This window comes from Pseudonaja textilis, chromosome 7 (assembly GCF_049901715.1).
Source record: "Pseudonaja textilis isolate UNSWEBS1 chromosome 7, rPseTex1.2, whole genome shotgun sequence".
Lineage (NCBI taxonomy): Eukaryota > Metazoa > Chordata > Lepidosauria > Squamata > Elapidae > Pseudonaja > Pseudonaja textilis.
Window position 1 is genome coordinate 2380762 of NC_141996.1, and position 23534 is coordinate 2404295.

The 23534-nt window shown below is 46.2% G+C and overlaps 3 protein-coding genes across 7 annotated transcripts in view; 1 reads left to right on the forward strand and 2 right to left on the reverse strand.

Annotated features, from left to right (window-relative positions):
• The window catches only part of PAAF1 (proteasomal ATPase associated factor 1), a 26710-nt gene extending 21568 nt beyond the window's left edge, over positions 1–5142 (reverse strand). For 2 of the 4 annotated variants that reach the window (XR_015744391.1, XM_087937825.1), the window contains exons 1-3: positions 5070–5142; positions 2715–2755; positions 1622–1725 (exon numbers count right to left, since the gene is read on the reverse strand). Coding sequence is in view for 1 of the 4 variants with exons in the window: in XM_087937825.1 (XP_087793951.1) it covers positions 1622–1725; positions 2715–2755; positions 5070–5122 (198 nt within the window). In the remaining 3 variants the exon portion in view is untranslated. Of the gene's footprint in view, positions 1–1621; positions 1726–2714; positions 2756–2887; positions 3140–5069 lie in introns of those variants that run through there. The other 2 variants (XM_087937826.1, XM_087937827.1) reach the window with 2 other exon arrangements.
• On the forward strand, positions 5119–7688 carry COA4 (cytochrome c oxidase assembly factor 4 homolog). Of its 2 annotated transcripts, none has more exons than XM_087937846.1 (2): positions 5119–5266; positions 7233–7688. In XM_087937846.1, the coding sequence occupies exon 2, from the start codon at positions 7243–7245 to the stop codon at positions 7504–7506; it is 264 nt and encodes an 87-aa protein (XP_087793972.1). In that variant the 5' UTR covers positions 5119–5266; positions 7233–7242; the 3' UTR covers positions 7507–7688. The 2 variants fall into 2 exon arrangements, with proteins under 2 accessions (XP_087793972.1, XP_026578947.1); XM_026723162.2 differs by having other exon boundaries at positions 5177–5378.
• A 2609-nt stretch (positions 7689–10297) lies between these two features.
• Positions 10298–23247, reverse strand: MRPL48 (mitochondrial ribosomal protein L48). The gene is made up of 8 exons (XM_026723168.2): positions 23001–23247; positions 21964–22001; positions 21330–21373; positions 18028–18113; positions 15687–15859; positions 14176–14278; positions 12254–12343; positions 10298–10708 (listed from the first exon to the last, which is right to left on the reverse strand). The coding sequence occupies exons 1-8, from the start codon at positions 23019–23021 to the stop codon at positions 10634–10636; spliced, it is 630 nt and encodes a 209-aa protein (XP_026578953.1). The 5' UTR covers positions 23022–23247; the 3' UTR covers positions 10298–10633.
• Between the last annotated feature and the right edge of the window lie 287 nt (positions 23248–23534).

Below are 23534 nucleotides of genomic sequence, written 5' to 3' on the forward strand. Positions count from 1 at the left end.
TTCCTTCCTTCCTTCCCACTCCCCCTCCCTCTCCTTCCTTCCTTCCTTCCTTCCCTCCCTCCCTCTCCTTCCTTCCCTTCCTTCCTTCTCCCTCCCTCTCCCTTCCTTCCTTCCTTCCTTCCTTCCTCCCTCCTCCCTCTCCTTCCTTCCTTCCTTCCTTCCTTCCCTCCCCTCTCCTTCCTTCCTTCCTTCCTTCCTTCCTTCCTTCCTTCCTTCCTTCCTTCCTTCCTTCCTTTCCTTCCTTCCCTTCCCTCCCTCCTCTCTCCTTCCTTCCTTCCTTCCTTCCTTCCTTCCTTCCTTCCTTCCTTCCCTCCCTCCCTCTCCTTCCTTCCTTCCTTCCTTCCCCTTCCTTCCTTCCTTCCTTCCTTCCCCTCCCTCCCTCTCCTTCCTTCCTTCCTTCCTTCCTTCCTTCCTTCCTTCCTTCCTTCCCTCCCTCCCTCTCCCTTCCTTCCTTCCCTCCCTCTCCTTCCTTCCCTTCCTTCCTTCCTTCCTCCCCTCCCTCTCCTTCCTTCCTTCCTTCCTTCCTTCCTTCCTTCCTTCCTTTCCTTCCTTCCTTCCCTCCCTCCCTCTCCTTCCTTCCCTTCCTTCCTTCCTTCCTTCCTTCCTTTCCTTCCTTCCCTCCCTCCCTCTCCTTCCTTCCTTCCTTCCTTCCTTCCTTCCTTCCTTCCTTCCTTCCTTCCTTCCTTCCTTCCTTCCCTCCCTCCTCTCCTTCCTTCCTTCCTTCCTTCCTTCCTTCCTTCCTTCCTTCCTTCTTATTCCTTCACCTTCCCTCCCTCCCTCTCCTTCCTTCCTTTACTTCCTTCCTTCCTTCCTTCCTTCCTTCCTTCCCTCCCTCCCTCTCCTTCCTTCCTTCCTTCCTTCCTTCCTTCCTTCCTTCCTTCCTTCCTTCCTTTCCTTCCTTCCTTCCCTCCCTCCTCTCCTTCCTTCCTTCCTTCCTTCCTTCCTTCCTTCCTTCCTTCCTTCCTTCCTTCCCTCCCTCCCTCACATAAAGTCTAACAATTTGAGATCCACCCATCAGTAAACAAGCTAAGCAGCCAGACGTAATAGCTTCTGCAGCATGGGGTCAAAAAAAGACAAGATGGTGTCATAGTTTATTATTTATATATATATATACTATTTTATTATTTGTTTTCTTAATTTTTGCTTTCTTTATTATTTGCTTTCTTATTTTCTTATTTATATATATATATATATATCCTGCCTGTATTATTTTTATGAATAACTCACATACGCAATATTCCTTCCTCCTCCTATTTTCCCCACAACAACCCTGTGAGGTGGGTTGGCTTGAGCGGGAGTGGTCCAAAAATTCACCCAGCTGGCTTTCGTGCCTATGGCAGGACTAGAAATCACTTCTCCTGGTTATTAGCCCATAATCACCCAGCCAATCCTCCATCAATCTAGCCCAGTATTTATTTTTCAACCATGACAACTTGAAGCTGTCTGGACATCATTTTCCACAATTATCCAGCTGAAATCTATTATTATGTAGTTTAAAGCTGCCACAGTTTGAGAAATACTAGGTTTTGCATCGAATGAGCTGTGGTTCCCAAATGCTTCTACCTTTCCACATTATACGATTTTTTAAAAAAAATTACAGGACTCCGCTTTTCGACAATACCTTAGTTATTGCGCTGACTTCAAATCCTTCGGAGGCTACAATTTCAGGAATCCCATCTGGGCTCAAACCGTGACAGGTCAGAGTTCCATATAAAGTCGATTTCCCTAAAGGAGAAGAACAAACGGTATTGTCGGAAATGGTGTGAGGGTGGGACTAGAAGACCTCCAAGGTCCCAGCCAACTCTGTGGTTGTGTTAAGGGACCAAAATGCAGGCAAGAACCAAAGCTTAGCAGGTGCTAAAGCCAACCCGCCTTTGAAAAGAAAGAACAGGAGGGGAAAAAATGTGAATTTTTCAACATTAGGTCCTAATATATTTTAATCAGCAACCTAAAATGATAATGGACTGCAAATCTTCCCAAAACCTGATACAATGAATTTGGACCATACCACGCAAGCCATAATTCCGTTTTGAGCAAGCCTATTTTAAGACAGAAGGAATTGTGGGAAGGCGGTTACTTTACACTGTAGGAAGTTAGCACCCACCCCTCTCCAAGAAAAATGAAATACCCTAAGAAATATTTAAAAGGCAGAATATTTCCCCTAAAAGGGAAGTAGAAACTCAGAGAGGCAGAAGCTCATCCCCCACCACACACACCTTGGTTAATGGGTGGGCCATTAAAGCCTAGGCAAAGAGTATTCTACATAACAAAGGCCTGTACCCATCTCACCACCTGGCCTGGGAAGATTGCATCAGCCAGCACTCAGGTGAAGCCATGCGGTCCAGCTAAGACCCCTGCCCCTGGGAGTCTGACAGCCAATGGGATACATTTCTTACACAGGAACAGGAAATACTAGGCTGGGGCCCAACAGAGAGTATATATTAACTAAGGGTCTCTCAACATCTTGAAGCGTGGGACCGTCCTTTTCACTTTGGAGCTCCAAGGCATGCGGTCCTGTCCACCATTAAACCATCTTCCCAAACAGCCTCCATGTTTCCGGTGTCTTTTTTCCCCACTTGGTACTGAACCCAGAAGGATAATCCTTCCAACCACACGAGGTGTGTAACGTCTGAGTAGGGATGGAGGCAAAGAAAGAACTGGAATTCCTTGGCAGAATCGCTGGACCACAGGAGAGGCTGGGTTTTCTCACTCACCTGGACTCCTGCAGCTCAGCCAAACCTCCTCCTCATTTCTCCTAGAAAATTGGAGGGGGAAAGTATCCATTAGCCCAGAATCAGGTGATATGAGAGACATATACATTTAATAAATAAAAGCAATAGTTGAAAGGACAGAGGTGTTGCATCCCGACGGCCAAGGACGTCCCTACCTGTAAAGTAAATGGGTTTATTGCTGTGTTTGTCAAACTTGGCAACTTTTGAGAGGTGTGGACTGCAACTCCCAGAATTCCCCAGCCAGAAAAGCTACCAATCAACTGGTAGGAAACAGGAGGAGAAGGGGATGAAGCCCATTGTGGCCTGGGTGGATGGGAATTGTAGTCCAAGAGAGGGCTGGATTGATTGCCCCGGGGTCTTCTCTGCCTTGGACTCCCGCACCCATAAGGCTGGGACTAGCAGACCCAAAGGCCCCTAAGACATGTCCAGGCAGTTAAAAGCCCATTGTGGCCTGGGTGGATGGGAATTGTAGTCCAAGAGAGGGCTGGATTGATTGCCTCAGGGTCTTCTCTGCTTTGGACTCCCACACCCAGAAGGCTGGGACTAGTGGACCCAAAGGCCCCTAAGACCAGTCCAGGCAGTTAAAAGCCCATTGTGGCCTGGGTGGATGGGAATTGTAGTCCAAGAGAGGGCTGGATTGATTGCCCCTGGGTCTCCTCTGCCTTGACTCCTGCACCCAGAAGGCTGGGACTAGCGGACCCAAAGGCCCCTAAGACATGTCCAGGCAGTTAAAAGCCAATTGTGGCCTGGGTGGATGGGAATTGTAGTCCAAGAGAGGGCTGGATTGATTGCCTCAGGGTCTTCTCTGCTTTGGACTCCTGCACCCAGAAGGCTGGGACTAGTGGACCCAAAGGCCCCTAAGACATGTCCAGGCAGTTAAAAGCCCATTGTGGCCTGGGTGGATGGGAATTGTAGTCCAAGAGAGGGCTGGATTGATTGCCTCAGGGTCTTCTCAGCCTTGAACTCCCGCACCCATAAGGCTGGGACTAGTGGACCCAAAGGCCCTAAGACATGTCCAGGCAGTTAAAGCCCATTGTGGCCTGGGTGGATGGGAATTGTAGTCCAAGAGAGGGCTGGATTGATTGCCTCAGGGTCTTCTCTGCCTTGGACTCCCGCACCCAGAAGGCTGGGACTAGTGGACCCAAAGGCCCCTAAGACATGTCCAGGCGGTTAAAAGCCCATTGTGGCCTGGAGTGGATGGGAATTGTAGTCCAAGAGAGGGCTGGATTGATTGCCTCAGGGTCTTCTCTGCCTTGGACTCCCGCACCCATAAGGCTGGGACTAGTGGACCCAAAGGCCCCTAAGACATGTCCAGGCAGTTAAAAGCCCATTGTGGCCTGGGTGGATGGGAATTGTAGTCCAAGAGAGGGCTGGATTGATTGCCTCAGGGTCTTCTCTGCCTTGAACTCCCGCACCCATAAGGCTGGGACTAGTGGACCCAAAGGCCCCTAAGACATGTCCAGGCAGTTAAAAGCCCATTGTGGCCTGGGTGGATGGGAATTGTAGTCCAAGAGAGGGCTGGATTGATTGCCTCAGGGTCTTCTCTGCCTTGGACTCCCGCACCCATAAGGCTGGGACTAGTGGACCCAAAGGCCCCTAAGACATGTCCAGGCAGTTAAAAGCCCATTGTGGCCTGGGTGGATGGGAATTGTAGTCCAAGAGAGGGCTGGATTGATTGCCCCTGGGTCTCCTCTGCCTTGGACTCCCACACCCATAAGGCTGGGACTAGCGGACCCAAAGGCCCCTAAGACATGTCCAGGCAGTTAAAAGCCCATTGTGGCCTGGGTGGATGGGAATTGTAGTCCAAGAGAGGGCTGGATTGATTGCCCCTGGGTCTCCTCTGCCTTGGACTCCCGCACCCATAAGGCTGGGACTAGCGGACCCAAAGGCCCCTAAGACATGTCCAGGCAGTTAAAAGCCCATTGTGGCCTGGGTGGATGGGAATTGTAGTCCAAGAGAGGGCTGGATTGATTGCCTCAGGGTCTTCTCTGCCTTGGACTCCCGCACCCAGAAGGCTGGGACTAGTGGACCCAAAGGCCCCTAAGACATGTCCAGGCGGTTAAAAGCCAATTGTGGCCTGGGTGGATGGGAATTGTAGTCCAAGAGAGGGCTGGATTGATTGCCTCAGGGTCTTCTCTGCCTTGGACTCCCGCACCCAGAAGGCTGGGACTAGGGAACCCAAAGACCCCTAAGGTAAGCCCACGCAGTTAAAAGGTTGCCCGCCCCACCCTCAGAGACCCCACTCCAATTTTTCCCTCAGGGATCTCCCGGTGGTCTCCCTTCCCCGCCAACGCCGCAGGGCGTGGCCGGCGCCGTCGTGGGCGTGGCCTCCCCCACCTCAAGACCTGGTCCCAGTCGCTCTGAATCCGCAGCACCGGCGCCTGCGCCATCTTCGCCTCAGCCCTGACCCGGAAGCCGTAGGCCGGGGACCCTCCCCCGGAAGGCCCGGGCATCGCCCACCACGGCAGCAGTTTGGCGGGCGGCGAGGCGCTTGCAAGGGAGACCTGAGGCGGCGGTTGGAGGCGCTCGCGGAGGTGGGCGGGGTTTCGGAGGGCGGGCGGGGCGGCCCGGCTTGGCCTACCTGGCAGGGCTGGCCGTGAGGAGACCGACGGAGCCCAGTCGCCTCCTCACCCCCAACCCTGCGAGGTAAGCTTGTCCGGGGGCGGGGGCGGGGCGGGGGCTCCTAAGAGGGGGAAAAAAATGAGGTAGTTTGGGGATCTTAAGTGGGCACCTACGGCCCCCTTTGTGACCTTGGGACTTCAACTCCCAGAATCCCTGCTTCCTTCATTGACTTCGCTTGTTGGCAGCCATGACGGCCCAGGAATTCTGGGAGTTGAAGTCCACAAGCGAGTAGAAAAGGCCATAGATAACTGGCTGAGGGATTCTGGGAGTTGAAGTCCACAGGTCATAAAGGAGTCATGGTTACTAGCTGAGGAATTATGGGAGTGGGAGTCCATAGGTAGTAAGTAAAGGGCCCCATAGATATTGGATGAAGAATTCTGGGAGTTGAAGTCCACAGAGGTCATAAAGGCAAGAGTTAATGGCTGAGGAATTCTGGGAATTGAAGTCCACAGAGAGTTAAAAAAGGCCATAGATATTAGATGAAAAATTCTGGGAGTTGGTCCATAGGTCACGAAGGCGACATAGCTAACTGGCTGAGGAATTATGGGAGTTGAAGTCCACAGGTCATAAAGGAGTCATGGTTACTAGCTGAGGAATTATGGGAGTGGGAGTCCATAGGTAGTAAGTAAAGGGGCCCATAGATATTGGATGAAGAATTCTGGGAGTTGAAGTCCACAGAGGTCATAAAGGCAAGAGTTAATGGCTGAGGAATTCTGGGAGTTGAAGTCCACAGAGAGTTAAAAAAGGCCATAGATATTGGATGAAAAATTCTGGGAGTTGGTCCACAGGTCACGAAGGCGACATAGCTAACTGGCTGAGGAATTATGGGAGTTGAAGTCCACAGGTAGTCCAAAAGGCTATAGATATTGTGTTGAAAGGCTGCAAAAATGCCTTTCTTCTGAGAGCTCGATTTTCCTGCTGGGAGAACTCTGGTTTAAAGACAGAGACAACTGCTTGGAAGCGGTTCCTTTTATTTTTCAGGAAGGTGAGAGATAGCAAGAAGTCTGCGCTCCTGGGGCTAGCCATCTTTGTATAATAAACCCCTGATTTTTATACCTTTTTCTCCTTTTGTGTGTGTGTGTGCTTGTGTTTGTATTTCTTAATGTTTTAAATCCTGTCAAGGGCTTGTCTTCATTTCCACCAGAGGGTAAACTCTGCGGGGTGGTTTGATTGGATTATCAGTTTCATCCTAATGTTTTCTTATATTTGTTTGGTGGCAATCTCCTGTCTGCTATGGAATTTATTTCGTGTCTTTTGTGTATTTGTTTTGCTGATTTGGCATGGCCTGTTGTTTCTTTTTCTTGTTTCCCTAGCTTTCTTAATTACTTGGCTTTTTGCCTAGGGGGCTTCTTTCAATACCTTTTATTAAATCTCTTTTCCTATGCAAGTTTGTTTTATGGCTGGCCTGATGTTCCCTTTGGGCTTTTCCTGCTTGGGTGTCACCACTGTCCTCATGAAGTTCCCTTTCCACAATTGGATGAGGAATTCTGGGAGTTGAAGTCCACAGGAAATCCATTCCACCCCTCAAGGGTGTTCGTCACTTCTCATCCAAGGAGCTTCCAGAGTGCTTCACCTCCAAGTAGCCTCAAGGACCCTCTAAAAGGATGCAAATGACCAGCCCTCCGCAAGGAATACAAATCCTTCCCTTCTCCACCATCCAGAGCTTAAGAAGCTTCTTGGATGAGAAGCGAAACGTCTTCCAAAGGAAAAAAAATCCAGAAAGTCCAGTTGTCTTTTTTTTTTTTAAAGCACCTTTGGGACAGTTAAGTGTTGGGTTAGGGGGTTACAGTCTCACTTGGCCTGAGTAGCTTCACACTGGTGTGGAGACCACAAGGATATATTTTTTCGTTGTTAAGTATCTGGGTCTCCTTTCCCCAGATCTGCCAGGATGTCTGGCCACAACTGGAGCCAGAAGACGCAAGCAAGGACGGAGGAAGAGGAGGAGGAGGAGGAAGACCCCTTGGACCAGATGATCCAGCGTACCGGCTGTGCCTCTTTCCACTACGCTGTGATGGAGTGCATGGCGGAACACCAGGACTGGCGCAAGTGCCAGGAGCAAGTGCAGAGTTTTCGGTCCTGCATGGCGGAACATCAGAAGCAGCGAGCGGAAGAGGGGAAGAGGAGGCAGAAACTGCACCAGGCTGCCAGCTGACCGAAAGGGAGGCAGGGGAATGAATTGCCTGCTGGACTCCCCAAACTTCAGAACCACCCAAACCCAGCAGGGCTGGCGCTTGGATGAAGCCGCAGCCGGTTCATCCGTTCAGAAAGAGCTAAATTTTGTAGACAAAAAGATGTTTATTCTGTCAGACCCGTTTAATACAAAAATGGAGTGGCGGTTTTTTTTTTTTGCTTTTAATAGGAAAAAATGCGCCATGCCCTTGTCAGAATCTGATTCGGAGCGGGAGGTCGAACAGCGGACAGGGAGCGGGAGCGTGGTTCCGTTGGCTGTGGAGGAAACTGGGGAAAGGCAGGGGAGAGGTAGAACAAGGGAGAGAGAATTAAGACGAAGGACCAGGCATGATATTCCTCTCTGAAAAAAAAAAAAAACCGGGGCCGGCCAAGAGACCCCGCGCCGCGAGCCAAGAAATCGCACACACAACACCAACGCTACACACCCTTCCTTTCCAGCCGGTCACATGTGGATCAGCTCCAGAGCTGGGCAGCCGCTTCCCTGGGGGCGGGGCCGAGGCCACCGCCTGGGGAGCGCTTGCTGCTTTCCCTCGCCAGGGCCAGGTGGTGGCGTGTTGCACGGAGAGACGGCTGGTCCGTGGCTGCCCAGCTCCCTTTTCCTGCCGCTCAGCGGCCTCCGCTCGTACCGCCCGGGCTCCGCTCAAGTGTCCGGCGTTGCTACCGCCGGCGTGGCTCCAGTCCCGCGTTGCCTCGGGAAGGGAAAGGCAAAACCGGGAGCTGCTGCGCCTGAGCCTCCGGCGCCGCTGCTGCTGTTGCAAAGCGCCGTGGCGGCTCTTCCTTTTTGCCTTTCCCTTCCTGAGGCACGCGGGACTGGAGCCGCACCGGCGGTAGCAACTCCTGACTCGGGGCCTCCGAGGGGAGGGGAAGGAGGAGAAGTAGTGGGGGAAAGGGGGGGGCGATTCCCCAAAAAATCGGAATTCTGATTTTAATCGGAAGAATATTGTGTCTGAAGAACCCACCTAGGGTTCTTCCTAGGGAGGAACAGAGAAGAGAGCAGTGTGGGCTTATGGGGGAGGAAAGGGCCCTGATCCCCTTCATTACCTGCAGCCTTTAAAAAGGGAGATTGCACACAGCAACCGGTGGGAAGCAAATCGTGTATTATCCTGTTTTGTCGAGGCTTATCTGGCGTCTTCCCAACTGCGTTTTGCTGACCTTTCAAGCCTGCAACTTCCTTCTCCTGCCCTGTCCAGTTAATTACCGCAGCGTGGTTGGTGTGGATTTTTAGTTTAACAGTTTGTATGTGTTTTCGGGCGGAATTTCCTCCAATTAAAGGCTGTTCCTGGGAGTTTTTCTCCAGCCGAAGGTCACCTGGACATTGGGGGCAAAGTTGGAGATAATAAAAGGACTCTTCTTGCTTATTTTGACTGTGTTGCCTTTGTGCCACGCCCTTTCGGGTCATCACAAAAGGTGAATGCCTCCTGCCAGGATAAACGGAGTGTGTTCTTTTTTCTTTGTGGGTGGTGTTCATTTGAAGTATCGGCAACGTTTTCCCGATCTGGGGAAAAATCTCGGGGTGAAAAAAGCAAGGATCGAGCATTGCTGATTTTCACTTATGGGGGTGTGGGGTCAAAGGTATTTAACATAGCCCTTAGACTTATATATCGCTTTCCAGTGCTTCACAGCCCTCTCTAAGCAGTTTACAGAGTCAGCCCACAATCTGGGTCCTCATTTTACCCACCTCGAAAGGACGGAAGGCTGAGTCAACCTTTGAGCCTGGTGGGATTTGAAGTGCCAAATTGCAGGCAGCCGGCAGAAGTAGCCTGCAGAACTGTCCTGTAATAACCACAGAGTTGGGACCTTGAGTGGAGCTCTTGCCTCGCTATCAGCAGGCGGTGAGTTCAATCCTAGGTAGAAGCAGGTATTTTTCTCTCTCTCTCTCTGGGCACAATGAGAATCTTATCTGCTGAATATTACTCTGCATTGGCAACAGGAAGGGCATCCGGCCAGTAAAGACTCAGCCGTATTCAGCTGCCCAGGCTCCACCCCGCAAGGGATTATGGGGTCATTAAAAGGAGATGATGATGATGAAGAGTTGGGACCTTGGAGGTCTTCTAGTCCAACCCTCCGCTCAAGAAGGAGACCCGAAAAACAGACGAATGGTTTTTCAATATTTTTTTTCTTAAAAGCCTCTGATGTTGGGAGCACCCAGAGCTTCCAAAGGCAAACTGATCAATGGTTCTTACTGTCACAAAATTCCTTCTTTGTTCTAGGTTGCTTCTCTCCTTGATGAGTTTCCATCTGTTGCTTCTTGTCCTGCTTCTTCAGGGGCTTTGGAGAATAGCTTGACTGCCTCTTCTTTGGGGCAGCCCCTCAAATATTGGAAGTCCCCTATCAAAGCTGTCTGGGGCATTCTGGGAGTTGAAGTCCTCCAGGCTTCAAGTTGCCAAGCTTGGAGACCCCTGTGCTATTATGTCACCCCTGGTCCTTTTCTCTTTTGTTACACTAGATTTTCCAACAAGCCGCCTTTGCGCGATTTTCATGTTTTACAGTAATAACAAAATTTTATTGATTTGATTTCATTCCCGTCGATAAAAGCCGCCCCATTTCCAACAGCCTTGCCTTTTTCATGGACGAGGGTCGTGGAAAAGGAGCCTGGCAAGAAATGATCTCGCCTCATTTGCCGCGAGGGAAGGGGAATCATTCAGCGTCTTGTGCTGTACCAAGAACTGGGCAGACATAATCACTTTCAGGGGACAAGACGCCACAACGTTAAAAAGGTTTTCCCTGAAAAAAAACCCGCTTGGACAGCAGCATGCGGTGAATGGAAGAGTTGCTACCCATTGGGCTTTTTTATTTATTTATTTATTTTTTTAAAAAAATCACTTTTAAAAGCATCTCTCGGGAGGTGCAAGCGGCCAGATTAGGGGATAGGATGGGAAAGCCGTGTGATAGGAACCAAGCTTGCTTGCGCTCTTTTTCTCCGGGCCCTCAAAGTTTGGTAGTTCGTGGGGGAATTCTGGGAGTTGAAGTCCACCCAGGTAGTCTGGCTGGAGAATTTGGGGTGGGGTGGGGTTGGAAGTCCACCAGTGCTGGCTGAGGAACCCTGGAAGGAATGGCTGGGAATCGATCGGCGCCCCCACGGCCTTGTCTCACTGCAGTTTGGCCCGAAGCTCATCCAGTTCTGTCCGGACCTTCAAACGGATTCTGAAATCTTCTTCCGTGTGCTGAAAGGAAGAAACAAACCGAACGTTTGGATCTTGGACGATGCAGAGTTGGGGTTACTTAAGAAAGTTGCAAAACCTTTGTACCTGAGAAAGTTTAGATCAGGGGTCGCCAACCGGTGGGGCCGGGGACCACTGGTGCTCTGCAAGAAAATGTCGGTGGTCCGCAGAGAAATGTCCCCCCCAAAAGCAATTAATCCAGGCTGCGCGGGAACACACGGCTGCTCCGCCCACACGGCCCGCGGGAACACAAGACTTGCGTCGCTTGCATTGCGAACAACACGAGGGAGTGAGGAAAGGGGGGAAAGGATGGAGGGCGGGGAACTTGCCCCACTCACCCCACGCGCCTGGCCTGGCCACCGGGCTGCTTCTTTCTTCTTCTGCTTTTGGCTGCACTCAAGGAAAGCAGCCAAAGTTTTTCTTTCTCTCCCCAAACTCCGCCAGAAATGAGTCTTTGGGACCTTGCAAGGCCTCCTGCTCCAAGAGGCTGCGCCGGCAAAGACTCATTTCTGGCGGAGTTTGGGGGGAGAGAAAGAAAGACTTCTGCGGCTCCTGCTGTTTTCCTTGCATGAAGCCAAAAGTCTCTCTCTCTCTCTCTCTCTCATCCCCGAGAATGGAACTGAAGACGGTATCCTGCGATCCCAAATAAAGAACGATTGGTAGGAAAACGGGAGAGGGGGGATTTCCCTGTAGTCTTTTGGGGGGATTTTCCCAGGGTCTCTTGATCCATGGGATTTAAAATTATGAGATTGGTGGTCCCTGAGGTCCAAAAGGTTGGCGACCCCTGGTCCAGATCACCTAAACCAGCGGTCCCCAATCTCTGCGGCTTGGCAGCCTGGCTGGGAGGGCATGAGGGGGAGAAAGGAACTGGACCTTGTGAGCAGCAGGCCAGTCCACACACACATGCAAACATGCAGCCCTTGTGCGAGTAGCGGGCCAGCACACGTATGCGCAGCTCCGCGCAAGCAGTGGGCTGGCACGTGCACTCTAGCCAGCCACTTATGTGACCCAGTTCCGAATAAGCCACAGGTTAATAATGGGCTGGGGGTTGAAGACCACTGACCAAAGCAATATGATATTTATCAGGTACTGAGGTTGGATTTGTGCATGGTACTCGGCTAAAACAAAGCAAAAAAAAGAAACAATTTAATAAATCTAGCTTTTTAACTTGGTTTGTGTCAGGGTTTATCAGATTATGGTACAAAGAATTCTAGGGTTCCTTTGGAAATTGATGCACAGTTTTATATCCTTCCGGCTTTCAAGCACCGATGTTGTCAGGTAATGAAACGTCTGGAAGAAAACCACCCAGCTCAGAGAGCACCAAGGACCCCACAGTCCTCCTCCTCTCCACAAACCCCTCTCTCCCTTCTAGCACTGATGATGTTTCCTAGTTGGGTCATGAAACGTCTGCAAGGAAGCAACCCAGCTCGGAGAGCACCGAGGACTCCAGAGTTGTCGTTGTCATCCTCCTTTTTTTTAAAGTTAAATTTATTGACGGTTTTCATTATTTTATTCTCAATTTAAATATTTCAGTAAGAACCCACATACCTCTTTCACCAATAGATGGACTCCCTCGGGCAGGTTATTCTGAATAATTTCCAGGAAAATCGGACTAAACGTGGCAGTCAGTTGTTTAATCTGGAGGAATGGAGAAGAAGCAATTTTTTTCCAGAGGAAAAAGGAAAACAGATCACCAACGTCCGATGTATTACCGTGATCTATTGATTTATCTATTTATAAATCTATTCGGATAACCCGTACCAAATGCAACCTAAAAAAAATCCCCTGCTAGATGGTCATAAAAATAATAAAATGATAACAAACAGTCCTTGACTTGCCACCGTTTGTTAAGCGACCACTGGAAGTTAAAACGGCCCTGGGGGAAAAAGGGACTTGTGATGAATCCTCACACTTACGACGGTATCCTCATGGCCATGTGATAAAAATTTGGGCGCTTGGCGGTTTTGGACAGTTGCCGTGTTTTGGGGTCACATAATTGCCATTTGGGATCTTCCTAGTCCGCTTCCAATGAGCAAAATCAATGAGAGGGAAAATCAGATTCGCTTTAACGACCGTGCGATTCACTTAACAATAATAGCAAAATAGTCATATAAGTCGGAGGCGACTTGCTTAACAGCTATCGATATTTTTCTTTCTTTCTTGTCCTCTTTTCCCTACAACTTTCCCCTTCCGCCTTATTTTCCTACTCTTTTTCTTCTGTGGTTTTGTATTTTATATTATACACGGAGAAAAAGGAAGGTCCCTAGAACTTTGAAATCAGGCCACAAATACCTTTTGGCCTTAGCTTCAACCCATCACTAATTTTAGTCATTAAGTGAGGACCCACCTGTAAAGATGCGAAAAAAGCAAGGATCAAGCACTGCTGTTTTTCACTTATGGGGGTGTTTAACATAGCACTTAGACTTATATACTGCTTTTCAATGCTTTCCAGCCCTCTCTAAGTGGTTTACAGAGTCAGCCTGTTGTCCTCCCAACAATCGGGGTCCTCATTTTACCCACCTCGGAAGGATGGAAGGCTGAGTGGACTCTGAGCTGGTGAAATTTGAACTGCCAAAGCAAAGTCTGTTCGGATTAATCCTGTAGCTCTGTACGGATTTTGTACTTTGGTTGGTTTTTTTATAATTCATTTAGCACTCTAGTTGTTGACAGCACTTCGAAGGAGAGAAAGGTGGGTGCTTATCTCGAGGAACTATTTGGGACTCATTACGGTCTGGGGATGCACATAATTCCCAACGCTGAAATAAAACAAGACTTGTTTGGACTAAACGTGTGCTTAGGGTTAGGGTTATGGCCTCAGGAAGCCTTGGTCAGAACAGCTATCATTCAGAAGATTTGCAGGAAATAGTCGCAGAACCACCGACTGCCATCCTGCCGTCGTACTTACAGGTAGTCCTCGACTAACAACAGTTCATTTAGTGACCAATGTTACGACAATGCTGAAAAAGTGAGTTTCCACCGTTGTTTTTTTTACCCGCTGCTACATCCACACAATCACGTGATCAAAAACCTGGACGTTTGGCAGCTGGTTCGCATTTATGATGGTCGCTGTGTCTGGTGTTCCATGGTGCACTTTTGCGACCTTCTGACAAGCAAAGTCGACGGGAGGGAAGCCAGATTCGCTTAACGACCGTGTTCCTCACTAAAACAACAGCGATTCCCTTGAGAGCTCTGGCAAGAAATTCCTTGTATAAGGGACTATTTTCTATATTATTCGTGTTGCGTTGCATTTTGTTATGGATGGATGGCATCAGCAGAGGCGCAATCGATTTTGTTGGGTCCATGTACAATGACAATAAAGGTGGTTATTGTTATTATTATTAAAAATCACAAAACGAATCAAGACTCACTTAATGACTGTCTCACTTAGTGAGAGGAATTTGGGGCTCCGTTTTGGGCATAAGTCGAGGACTGCCTGCATTATGGAAAATAAAACTGGAAAGGCAACCTACCTGGACGACACGCTGGTGGCTTGTAAGGTGGCCGTCCACACGCACTTTGCTGCCGTGTTCCCCGGTCAACACCAACTCTATGGTCTTCGTGGGCATGGCGTAGCTGCGGGAAGATCCACCAGAGAAGGAGGCGGAGAGAGGGGAAATTATGACCACTTTTCATTTGATTGGATATCCTTTAGTCTGAAATGCTTTGTTGTTATTATTAATCTGTGTGCAACAAAATATCATTTTAATGTATGCCGATTAGTGCACGTTCAAAGTCACAAGAAAGTTATTTTATTCTTGTATTCTTCTCTATTCTCTTCTCTATTCCTCCTCTTCTCCTCTATTCTATATTCTTCTTCTCTTCTCTTCTCTTCTTTCTCATTCTATTCTATATTCCAATATTCTGTTCTATTCTACTCCATTCCAGTCTTTCTTATTCTATTCTGTTCTGTTCTGTTCTGTTCTATTCCATTCCATTCCATTCCATTCCATTCCATTCCATTCCATATTCTCCTTCTCTTCATTCCAATATCTATTCTATTCTATTCTATTCTATTCTATTCTATTCTATTCTATTCTATTCTATTCTATTCTATATTCCTCTTCTCTCCTCTTCTTTCTCATTCTATTCTATATTCCAATATTCTATTCTATTCCACTCCATTCCAGTCTTTGTTATTCTATTCCATTCCATTCCATTCCATTCCATTCCATTCCATTCCATTCCATATTCTTCTCTTCTCTTCTTCATTCCAATATCTATTCTATTCTATTCTATTCTATTCTATTCTGTTCTGTTCTGTTCTATTCTATATTCCTCTTCTCTTCTTCTATATTCTCTTCTCTTTTCTATTCTTATCTGTTTTGTTCTACTGTATTTTCTACTCTACTCCGTTCTGTTCCATTCTATTCCATTTTATTCCATTCGGTTTCCTGCTTGAGCAGGGCACGAGAATAAAATAAACAGAAAGGGACCTTGGAGGTCTTCTAGTCCAACCCTCTGCTTAGGCAGGAAACCCGAGACCACTTCAGACAAAGGGTTGTCCAGTCTCCTCTTAAAAACCTCCAGTGTCGGAGCATTCACAACTTTGGGAGGCAGGCTGTTCCACTGATTGTTCTAAAGGTAAGGACATTACGGACAACCAGTAAGGACAACCTGAGCTTAATTTTTACCCATGGATTCTGGAGTGGGCGGGATCTTCCTTAGGGCTTATTTTTTGGGGGGAGGGGGCATGGCTTATATTGGGTGCAGATGTAAAAATTAAGCTAGGACTTTCAGGGTAGGTCATATTTTCGGGGAAACAGGGTAATGGCTCGGATATTCTAATCTATTAAGAGATTATGTCAATATATTTCAGTGCTCCAAATTAGGAAGAAAGTTAAAAAAGAAAAGCTTTTATGTATTAGCTATTGACTAGGGTATTTTCCGACTGGCGGCTAATTTCGCAAGGATTTCTTCACGGCAGGCAGCCTCCTCACATCCTCAGCCTCTGGCTACATACGGTTTACTAAGTGAGTCTTACCTTTCGACCACGTTGACGGACAGCTTGTTGCAGAGCCGATGCACATACTGAGCATAATGCTCGACCAGGCAGACGTCATAGCCCGTCATCACGATGTTTAAGGTGCCATACTGGTGTTCTGTGCCGGGGTCAATTTCCTTCATTTCCACATGGTTCTTCCTTTTAGGAGGGGCCTGGGGAAAATGACAGCGGGGTTCATTGGTGATCTATTAAATTTATACAGGTAGCCTTCGACTTATAGTTCATTATGGGCTGCGGTGGTGCAGTGGTTAGAATGCAGTGCTGCCGCCTGCTGCTGCCGCCTGACATCTGCTTCCGGTTGGGCAGTTCGAATCTCACCAGGCTCAAGGCTGACTTGTCCTTCCGAGGTCGGTAAAATGAGGACCCAGATTGTTGTGGGCAAGAGGCCGACTCTAAACCGCTTAGAGAGGGCTAGAAAGCACTGTGAAGCGGGATATAAGTCTAAGGGCTATTGCTTAGGAAGGAAGGGAAAGGGGAAAAGATGGGAAGGAAGGAAGGAAGGAAGGAAGGAAGGAAGGAAGGAAGGAAGGAAGGAAGGAAGGAGTGCCGCAGTTATAATGCAGCATTTCAGGCTAATTCTGCCCACGGTGTGGAGTTCAAACCTGACTAGCTCAAGGTTGACACAGACTTCCATCCTTTCGAGGTTGGTAAAATGAGGACCCAGATTGTTGGGGGTGATATGCTGACTCTGTAAACTGCTTAGAGAAGGCTAGAAAGCAGTGTGAAGCAGTATATAAGTCTAAGTGCTATTGCCTTTCTTTCTTTCTTTCTTTCTTTCTTTCTTTCTTTCTTTCTTTCTTTCTTTCTTTCTTTCTTTCTTTTTCTTTCTTTCTTTCTTTCCTTCCTTCCTTCCTTCCTTCCTTTCTTTCTTTCCTGCCTGCCTGCCTGCCTGCCTGACTGCCTGCCTGCCTACCAACCATGTGTCTCAAAGTCAGCTACATCCAGGCATGTTTACTCCTAATAAATCTTCTTTAAGCTTTGAAAATCTGTCTAGAGACTCAGGATGTAAATGGGGCTAACTGCTGGAGCCCTGACAGCTAGCCAACTCTGAGGCACATCATTCACTGTCACCTTTGACCCTGGTTTTCCCCTACCCCCTGGGTGGATCGTAATTCATATTGTCCATATGGTAAACCAGAAAGGATTATATTGCAAAGTAAAGTATTTGCAATGAGATTATTATATTATGATGAAAAAGGAGGGGGATGTAAATTTAATAAAATTTCATAGGTGAAATTTGGTTAAACGGAAACAGAAAGGAAATATGAAATGGTTATATGAATATCTCTGGAATAAATATAAGATTTATTGTAGATTGGGGGAAACACCATGTGGATCCTGAATGTATTAGTTCTATTTTATTTTTATTTTTTTGTTTGTTTATTATACATCGGCTTTGAGAAAGTGAATGAAGACAATAATGTAAAATAAAATAGGTGGTAAGCTGGAAATGAAAATAATAGGGGATAAAGAGTGGAAAATATATGTGAGGATGAAATGCTTTTGATATTGGATTAACGAATTGAAAATATGAAGTGAGAACTTATTCAAAGATCAGTGGAATAGATAATGATTTGATATGAAATTAGATAAGGAAGTTGGAAATGTACTTATCACTATGTATGAAGGTTGTAACCTGGAATCACATTGCTCATTTGAAGAGATGTGTAAAATAAAAAATAAAAACATTTTTATTAAAAAAATAATTCATATTCTCCAATGAGACACACCCATAGCCCAGAGTCATCAAGCATGCTCTCCAATTAGAATTTTGCAAGGCAGAAACTTCGGTCACCTAGTTACTATCTTTGAAAACATTTATGGAATACGCTTTTGATTTCCAAGCTGCCGCACTGCTCTCTTTCAAACCCCTTTCTGTTGGCAACTCGAAAAAGACCAGAGAAATAGTTTATGAGTTGACACACGTGATCAAAATTCAGAGGCTTGGCACCTGGTTCATACTTATGACTGATGCCATGCCCCAGGGTCACGTGAGCTTTCCCTTCTGACAAGCTAAGTCAAGGAGGGGAAGCCAGATTCACTTAATGACCATGTTAACTAACTTATCAACTGCCTGGATTCCCTTAACGACGGCAGCCAAGAAAGGTCGTCATATGGGGGCAAAACTCACTGAAGAAGCGTATCTCGCTTAACAACGGACATTTTGTGCTCAATTGTGGTCGTAAGTTGAAGACTGCCTGTAATAGCACCCCCCACCCCCTTCTAATCCAGAGAGTCCTCAGCCAATAGTCAGGTCTCTCTAGAAATTTCTTTTTAAGAACCAACCAAATCTGCAAAGGGAGAGATTTCGAATACTCACCTCCGGCGGGAGAAGATGTCTATAGCGGCCGATACCATGGGTAGGCATAGATCTGTAGTGTCTTTGAAAATTCGGCCGTAGGCTGCCTTTAAAAGAGGAAACAAACAGACAAAAAAAAAAAAATAATACAGAAAACTTTGAAGGTCTAGATCAGATCTGAGTATTTTAAAAACCCTGGGTCCATATCCAGCCCTTTGGCTCTTCAGCCGGTGCGAGGTGAATTGGAAACTGGAAATCAAATATAAATAGGCAATATGTTATACTTGGAATACAGCTGCATTGCTTTTATTTTGAAAGGGGCTATTTTTAAAAAATTTACCTAGGTAAGTGACTATGTTCTTTCATAGCTTAGGGAAGGGGGAAAAGGTGTAGGAAAGGAATAGAATAATAGAATAGAATTGAATTCTTTATTGGCCAAGGGTGATTGGACACACAAGGAATTTGTCTTTGGTGCAAAGGCTCGCAGTGCACATAAAAGAAAAGATACCTTCATCAAGAGTCCAGAATCATCAGGTACAACACTTAATAATAGTCCTAGGGTACAATAAGCCATCAAATCATACTAGGAAGCAGTCCATATAAATAGTAAGGATACAAGCGACAAAGTTACAGTCATACAGTCACAACTGGGAGGGGACGAGTGATAAGGAGTGACGTGAAGATTAATAGTGATAGTAGGGCAGACTTTGTAAATAGTTGTTGAGGGAATTATCAATTATTATTAGAAAAAAACCATTGACTTCCGATTTCTTTTTGGAGCACTAGAACAAGGTAATGGCATAAAACCTCAACTTTTTTACTTTTAGAATAGAATAGCAGAGTTGGAAGGGACCTCGGGGGTCATCTAGTCCAACCTCCTGCTCAGGCAGGAAACCCTCTACCGTTTCAGACAAATGGCTATTCAATCTCTTCTTAGAAACTTCCAGTGTTGGAGAATTTACAAGTTGTGGGGGCAAGTTGTTCCACTGATTAATTGTTTGTACTGTCAGGAAATTTCTCCTTAGTTCTAGGTTGCTTCTATCCTGGATTAGTTTCCATCTGTTGCTTCTTGTCTGGCCTCTTCAGGGGCTTTGGAGAATAGCTTGACCCCCTCAAATTTTGGAAGGCTGCTATCATGTCTCCTCTAGTCCTTCTTTTTATCAAACTGGACATCCCAAATTCCAGCAACCATTCTTCATATGTTTTAGCCTCCAGACCCCTTTGTTGCTCTTCTCAGCACTCTTTCTAGAGTCTCCACATGTTTTATTTTACACCGCGGTGACAAAAACTGGATGCAGAATTCCAAGTGTGGCCTTACAAAGGCATTATATTATTTTATATAATATATACTAGCTATAACAACCAATGTGTCTAATCAGTAAGACCCAAATTCAAAGTTTCATTTTTTTTCCCACCTCAAGCACAAAGTTCAGGAGCCGTTTCCAAGTAGAATCAAAAGTAATTGTGTTTTTTTTTCTCCTTTAATAAAAACAGTCAATTTCGTCATCTCCATCAGCTTCTACAGCCATTTGTCCATTGTGGGAATCAGAGCGTCCTTCCATTTTTTGTGCATAGAGTAATCTTGCTGCCATCAATATATATAACTTCAGTTCCAATTCTCCACCCTCACCCCAAATTCTTTTCCATTAAACCCAAAAGAAATGTCTCTGGTTTTATCTTTATATTAATTTAAGAATCTTCTGTATTAAGATGTGAATCCTACTCAAGATATAAAGGTGTCATACTCCAACCCCAACTACAGGAGAAATTTTGTTTAATGAGAAAAGATAACACATAATTGAAACAGGACAGACAAAAAATATAAATACATTGATTTGAATTGAGATAATTAAAATAAAATTGAGAAAATTAAAAGAGGGGAGAAGATATGCAGAAAATGTAAAATAGTAATAAGATATGGAATAGAATATAAAAATGAGCATGAACCTGAATTTGTGTCTGTACGAAGAAATGTAACCCGGGATTATGCTGCTTTCAAAAAAGATGTTTTATTTGTATTTTTTTTCTCTCTGTGAAAACTCAAATAAAATTTACAAGAAAAAAAAAAAGATGTGAATCCTACTCCAATATTTCTTTGTTTTGTCATTTGTCTGCCATAAGGGACAAAATGTCCCTTCTTTATTTTTATACTTCCTACATTCATTTGAGATATCTTTACACATTCTTGACAAATTATCCAGGGTTAGATGCCAACGATACATTATCTTATAAAAATTTCTTTTAAATAATAATTTAGTGTAAATTTTAGACCTTTCGTCTTAAGGCATGTGTGATGACCCAAAGGGGCGTGGCAAAGGCAACACAAGTCAGATAAGCAATAAGAATCCCTTTATTATCTCCAACTTTGCCCCCAATGTTTTCTTCTGGCTGGAGAAAAACTCTCCCGGGAACAGCCTTTGACTGCAGAAAATTAAGCCTAAAACATGAGCAACACAAACTGTAACTTAAAAGTCTAAACAAGCCAAACTGAAGTAATTAGTTTGGCAGGGCAGGAGCAAGAATTTCAGGCTTGAAGGCATGGCAAAACTCAACACGGTTGGGAAGATGCCAGGAACACAGATAAGCCACGACAACACAGGATAAACTCACGTTTGCTCCCAGCAACCTGCCGCATGCAGCCTGGTTTTCTTATCAACTCTCTTCCCAGGTGTGGCTAATGAAGGGAATCAGGGCCCTTTCCTCCCTCGTAAGCCACGCAACCCATGTTGCGCCCTTCTCCATTCCTCCCTGCATGCCATAGGAGGAAGAGGGGATGGGCCTGGTTTGTCCTCTGAATTCCCTCTTCCTTGTTCTACCTCTACCTTGCTCTGCCCAGCCGGACTTTGCCCTTCCCCAGTTTCCTCCACAGCCAAGAGCCACACTCCAGCTCCTTGTTAGCTGTCTGGCTTTCTCCTTGGATTCAGACTCTGACAGGGGCATGACAGGGAGGGGTGTCAAACTTGAGGCCTGCGGGGCTGGATGCATCACGTACTGCCTCCCCTCCCCCCAGTTTAGCAAAGGGGAAAAAAGTCCCAATATGTCATGTGGCAATGCTGTGACGACGGGAGTTTGACACCTCTGGTCTAAGGGAAGAGACCATGGAAGTCTGGCACATCTGAAATATTTTTATAATCGGGAAAGGACCACTCTCTGGCCAACTGTTTTTGCCAAAAAGGGGAGAATATAATATCCTCTCATTGTTGAATTTATTTGCTGCCCATGCCATAGCGAACAACTCTGGATAGCAAATTCATCACACCACAGCATAGCCCCAAAGATGGCTCTCTTTCTCAGATTATGACAAGTTGCTTAAAAAATCTTACCTATAGAACAGACTGGATTCCTTCTGGATGATTTGAACACAAGGCTAAAAAGCAAACAGACAAATCCTTATTATGCTAGGATAGCATGTTCTTCCACAGGATAAAAATTTTCACAGCCCTCTTGAAGTTCTCCAATTAAAAGGTAATTAGAATGCAAAAGCTACTAGCCCAATTGGCAATTTTCCAAATCTATATAAAGAGTGCAAGTCATAAAGCCAAAGAGAATAATCCTGTATTAATTTATTTGTCCTATCAAAATGTTTTCTGTCACATGTTTACAATAAAGATGAGCATCAGAATTCTTTCTATCCTTTTAGTGATATCTTCCATCAGGACGCAAAAGAAAATACAGATAGCTGTCAGTCAACTGGGGCCAGAATGTCTGTTGTTAAGCAAGGCAGTTGTTTAATAAGTTGTGCCCAATTTTATGACTTTTGCCATTGTTGTTAAAGAAAGCACTGCAGATGTTAAGTGGATCCAGTTTCCACAATGTGTTTCCTTTTAGAAGCCACCTGGGAAGCTTGCAAATCACATGACTCCACAACAACCATGGCAAATAGATGCTGCTTATTAATCTCCGAAATCTTAATGAAGTGACCATTATCTGTAATGTGCAGAACACTGAGTACCTTACCTGAAAAAAACAGATCCTTCTTTCCCTAGGGACAACACCTGCAGGAAGAAAGTTACTGAAATAAGAAAAATGTATCAAGCCCTTTTCCCAAATTACAAGATTACGCCTTCGTGACTTTCACAAATTGATTGTATAAGCCCCAAAAGCTGTTTCAAGACACCACGGTATGGCTGATGTCCTACTTACATTTCTCTTTTGGCTTTTTGGGTAGGGGGTTGGACTAGATCAGCAGTCTCCTGGCAAAATTTTGGTGGGCCGCAGAGAAATCTCACCCGCAGAGCACCCCCCCCCAAAGCAATTAATCCAGGCTACGCAGAAACACAAGGCTGTGCTGCCCACATGGCCCGTGGGAACCCTCCCCGCCCATTCACTCCTTACCTGGCAAACTTGCTTTCTAAATTGCTATTTTTTTTCCCCGGCCATCAGCTATTCTGCTGTGCCAGGAGATTTAGATCAGCTAGAAAGCAGGAAATTGTTGAATTTCTTACTTTCTAGCTAGTCTTTAGATCTTCGGCTCTGCTTTTAAGCACAGATGAACCTCCTTTAGGACTGAAGTTTCTATTATTCAGTGCAGATTCATGGCAAGCACATTTTATGTGACAGACTGAGCTAGCCGATGGCAGATAGATAGATCACTGAATGATTCTGTGAGCAACTCAATCTGTGTGCCTGCTTTGCCTGGTTTTGGGTAAAAGTTGCTCTTTTTTAAAATAAAAAATTCAATATTTACATACAAGGGCAAAAGCAGAGAAATGTAGTTACTTCTTTTATTTTTTTTGTCCCCATTATAAAGTTTGGGTAAACTAAAAGTAGCACCTAAATGCAGGTAATTCACCAATTCTATCAGTGCCCGCCCCCCCTGTTCCATCCACCCACGTTTTCCCATCTTGAGGACCCCAGATGGGTCGGCTGGGCATGATGGGACCTGGAATCCCACCCATTCCGAGGACAGTCGGTTCAAGGAGGCAGTGAAGGGTGGGGAAAACGATGGTTCGGGAAGGGGACGCCTCTCTTCCCTACCCCCCCCCCATACCTACTTTCCCCAAGGCCGCGGTCATGATCCTTAGTGACGCCCCCGACCCTCCAGGCGGTAACCACGGCGACGCGGGAGGGCGGAGGGGGGGGCGTCGCGGTTCGAAACCACGAATCCCGAACAGGTCACCCTAATGCGTTCTCCCGAGGGTCCGCGGTCCGACACTAAATTGGTTCCCCTTTCCTCCCTGTGCCGCAGGCTCCAAGTTCCGGGGCGAGTTTGTCCTGCCCCCGCCAATCAGAACCATCCTCTCTGCAGTTAGTGACTGTTTTGATTGGCTAAGAAGTGAGCATAGAGAGAAAAAGAGGAAGAGGTGACCAGTGGGGCTGCTTTCCTAAGGTTCCAAATTAGAAGTTTATAATAGTATAGTATAGTATAGTATAGTATAGTATAGTATAGTATAGTATAGTATAGTATAGTATAGTATAGTATAGTATAGTATAGTACTCCAATCTTGGCAACTCTAAGCCTTGGAGGACTTCAAACTCCCATAATTGGGAATTCTGGGAGTTGAAGTCCTCCAAGGCTTAAAGTGGCC

Bases quoted from the DNA above. Each gene is read 5' to 3' on its own strand.
- COA4 (XM_087937846.1), top strand. From the start codon at position 7,243: ATGTCTGGCCACAACTGGAGCCAGAAGACGCAAGCAAGGACGGAGGAA.
- MRPL48 (XM_026723168.2), bottom strand. From the start codon at position 23,021: ATGACCGCGGCCTTGGGGAAA. The intron at 18,114-21,329 runs GTAAGATTTTTT...CCTCTTTTAAAG, and splicing joins GAATCCAGTCTGTTCTATAG to GCAGCCTACGGCCGAATTTT. The intron at 12,344-14,175 runs GTAGGTTGCCTT...CCATTCCTCCAG, and splicing joins GCCACCAGCGTGTCGTCCAG to ATTAAACAACTGACTGCCAC.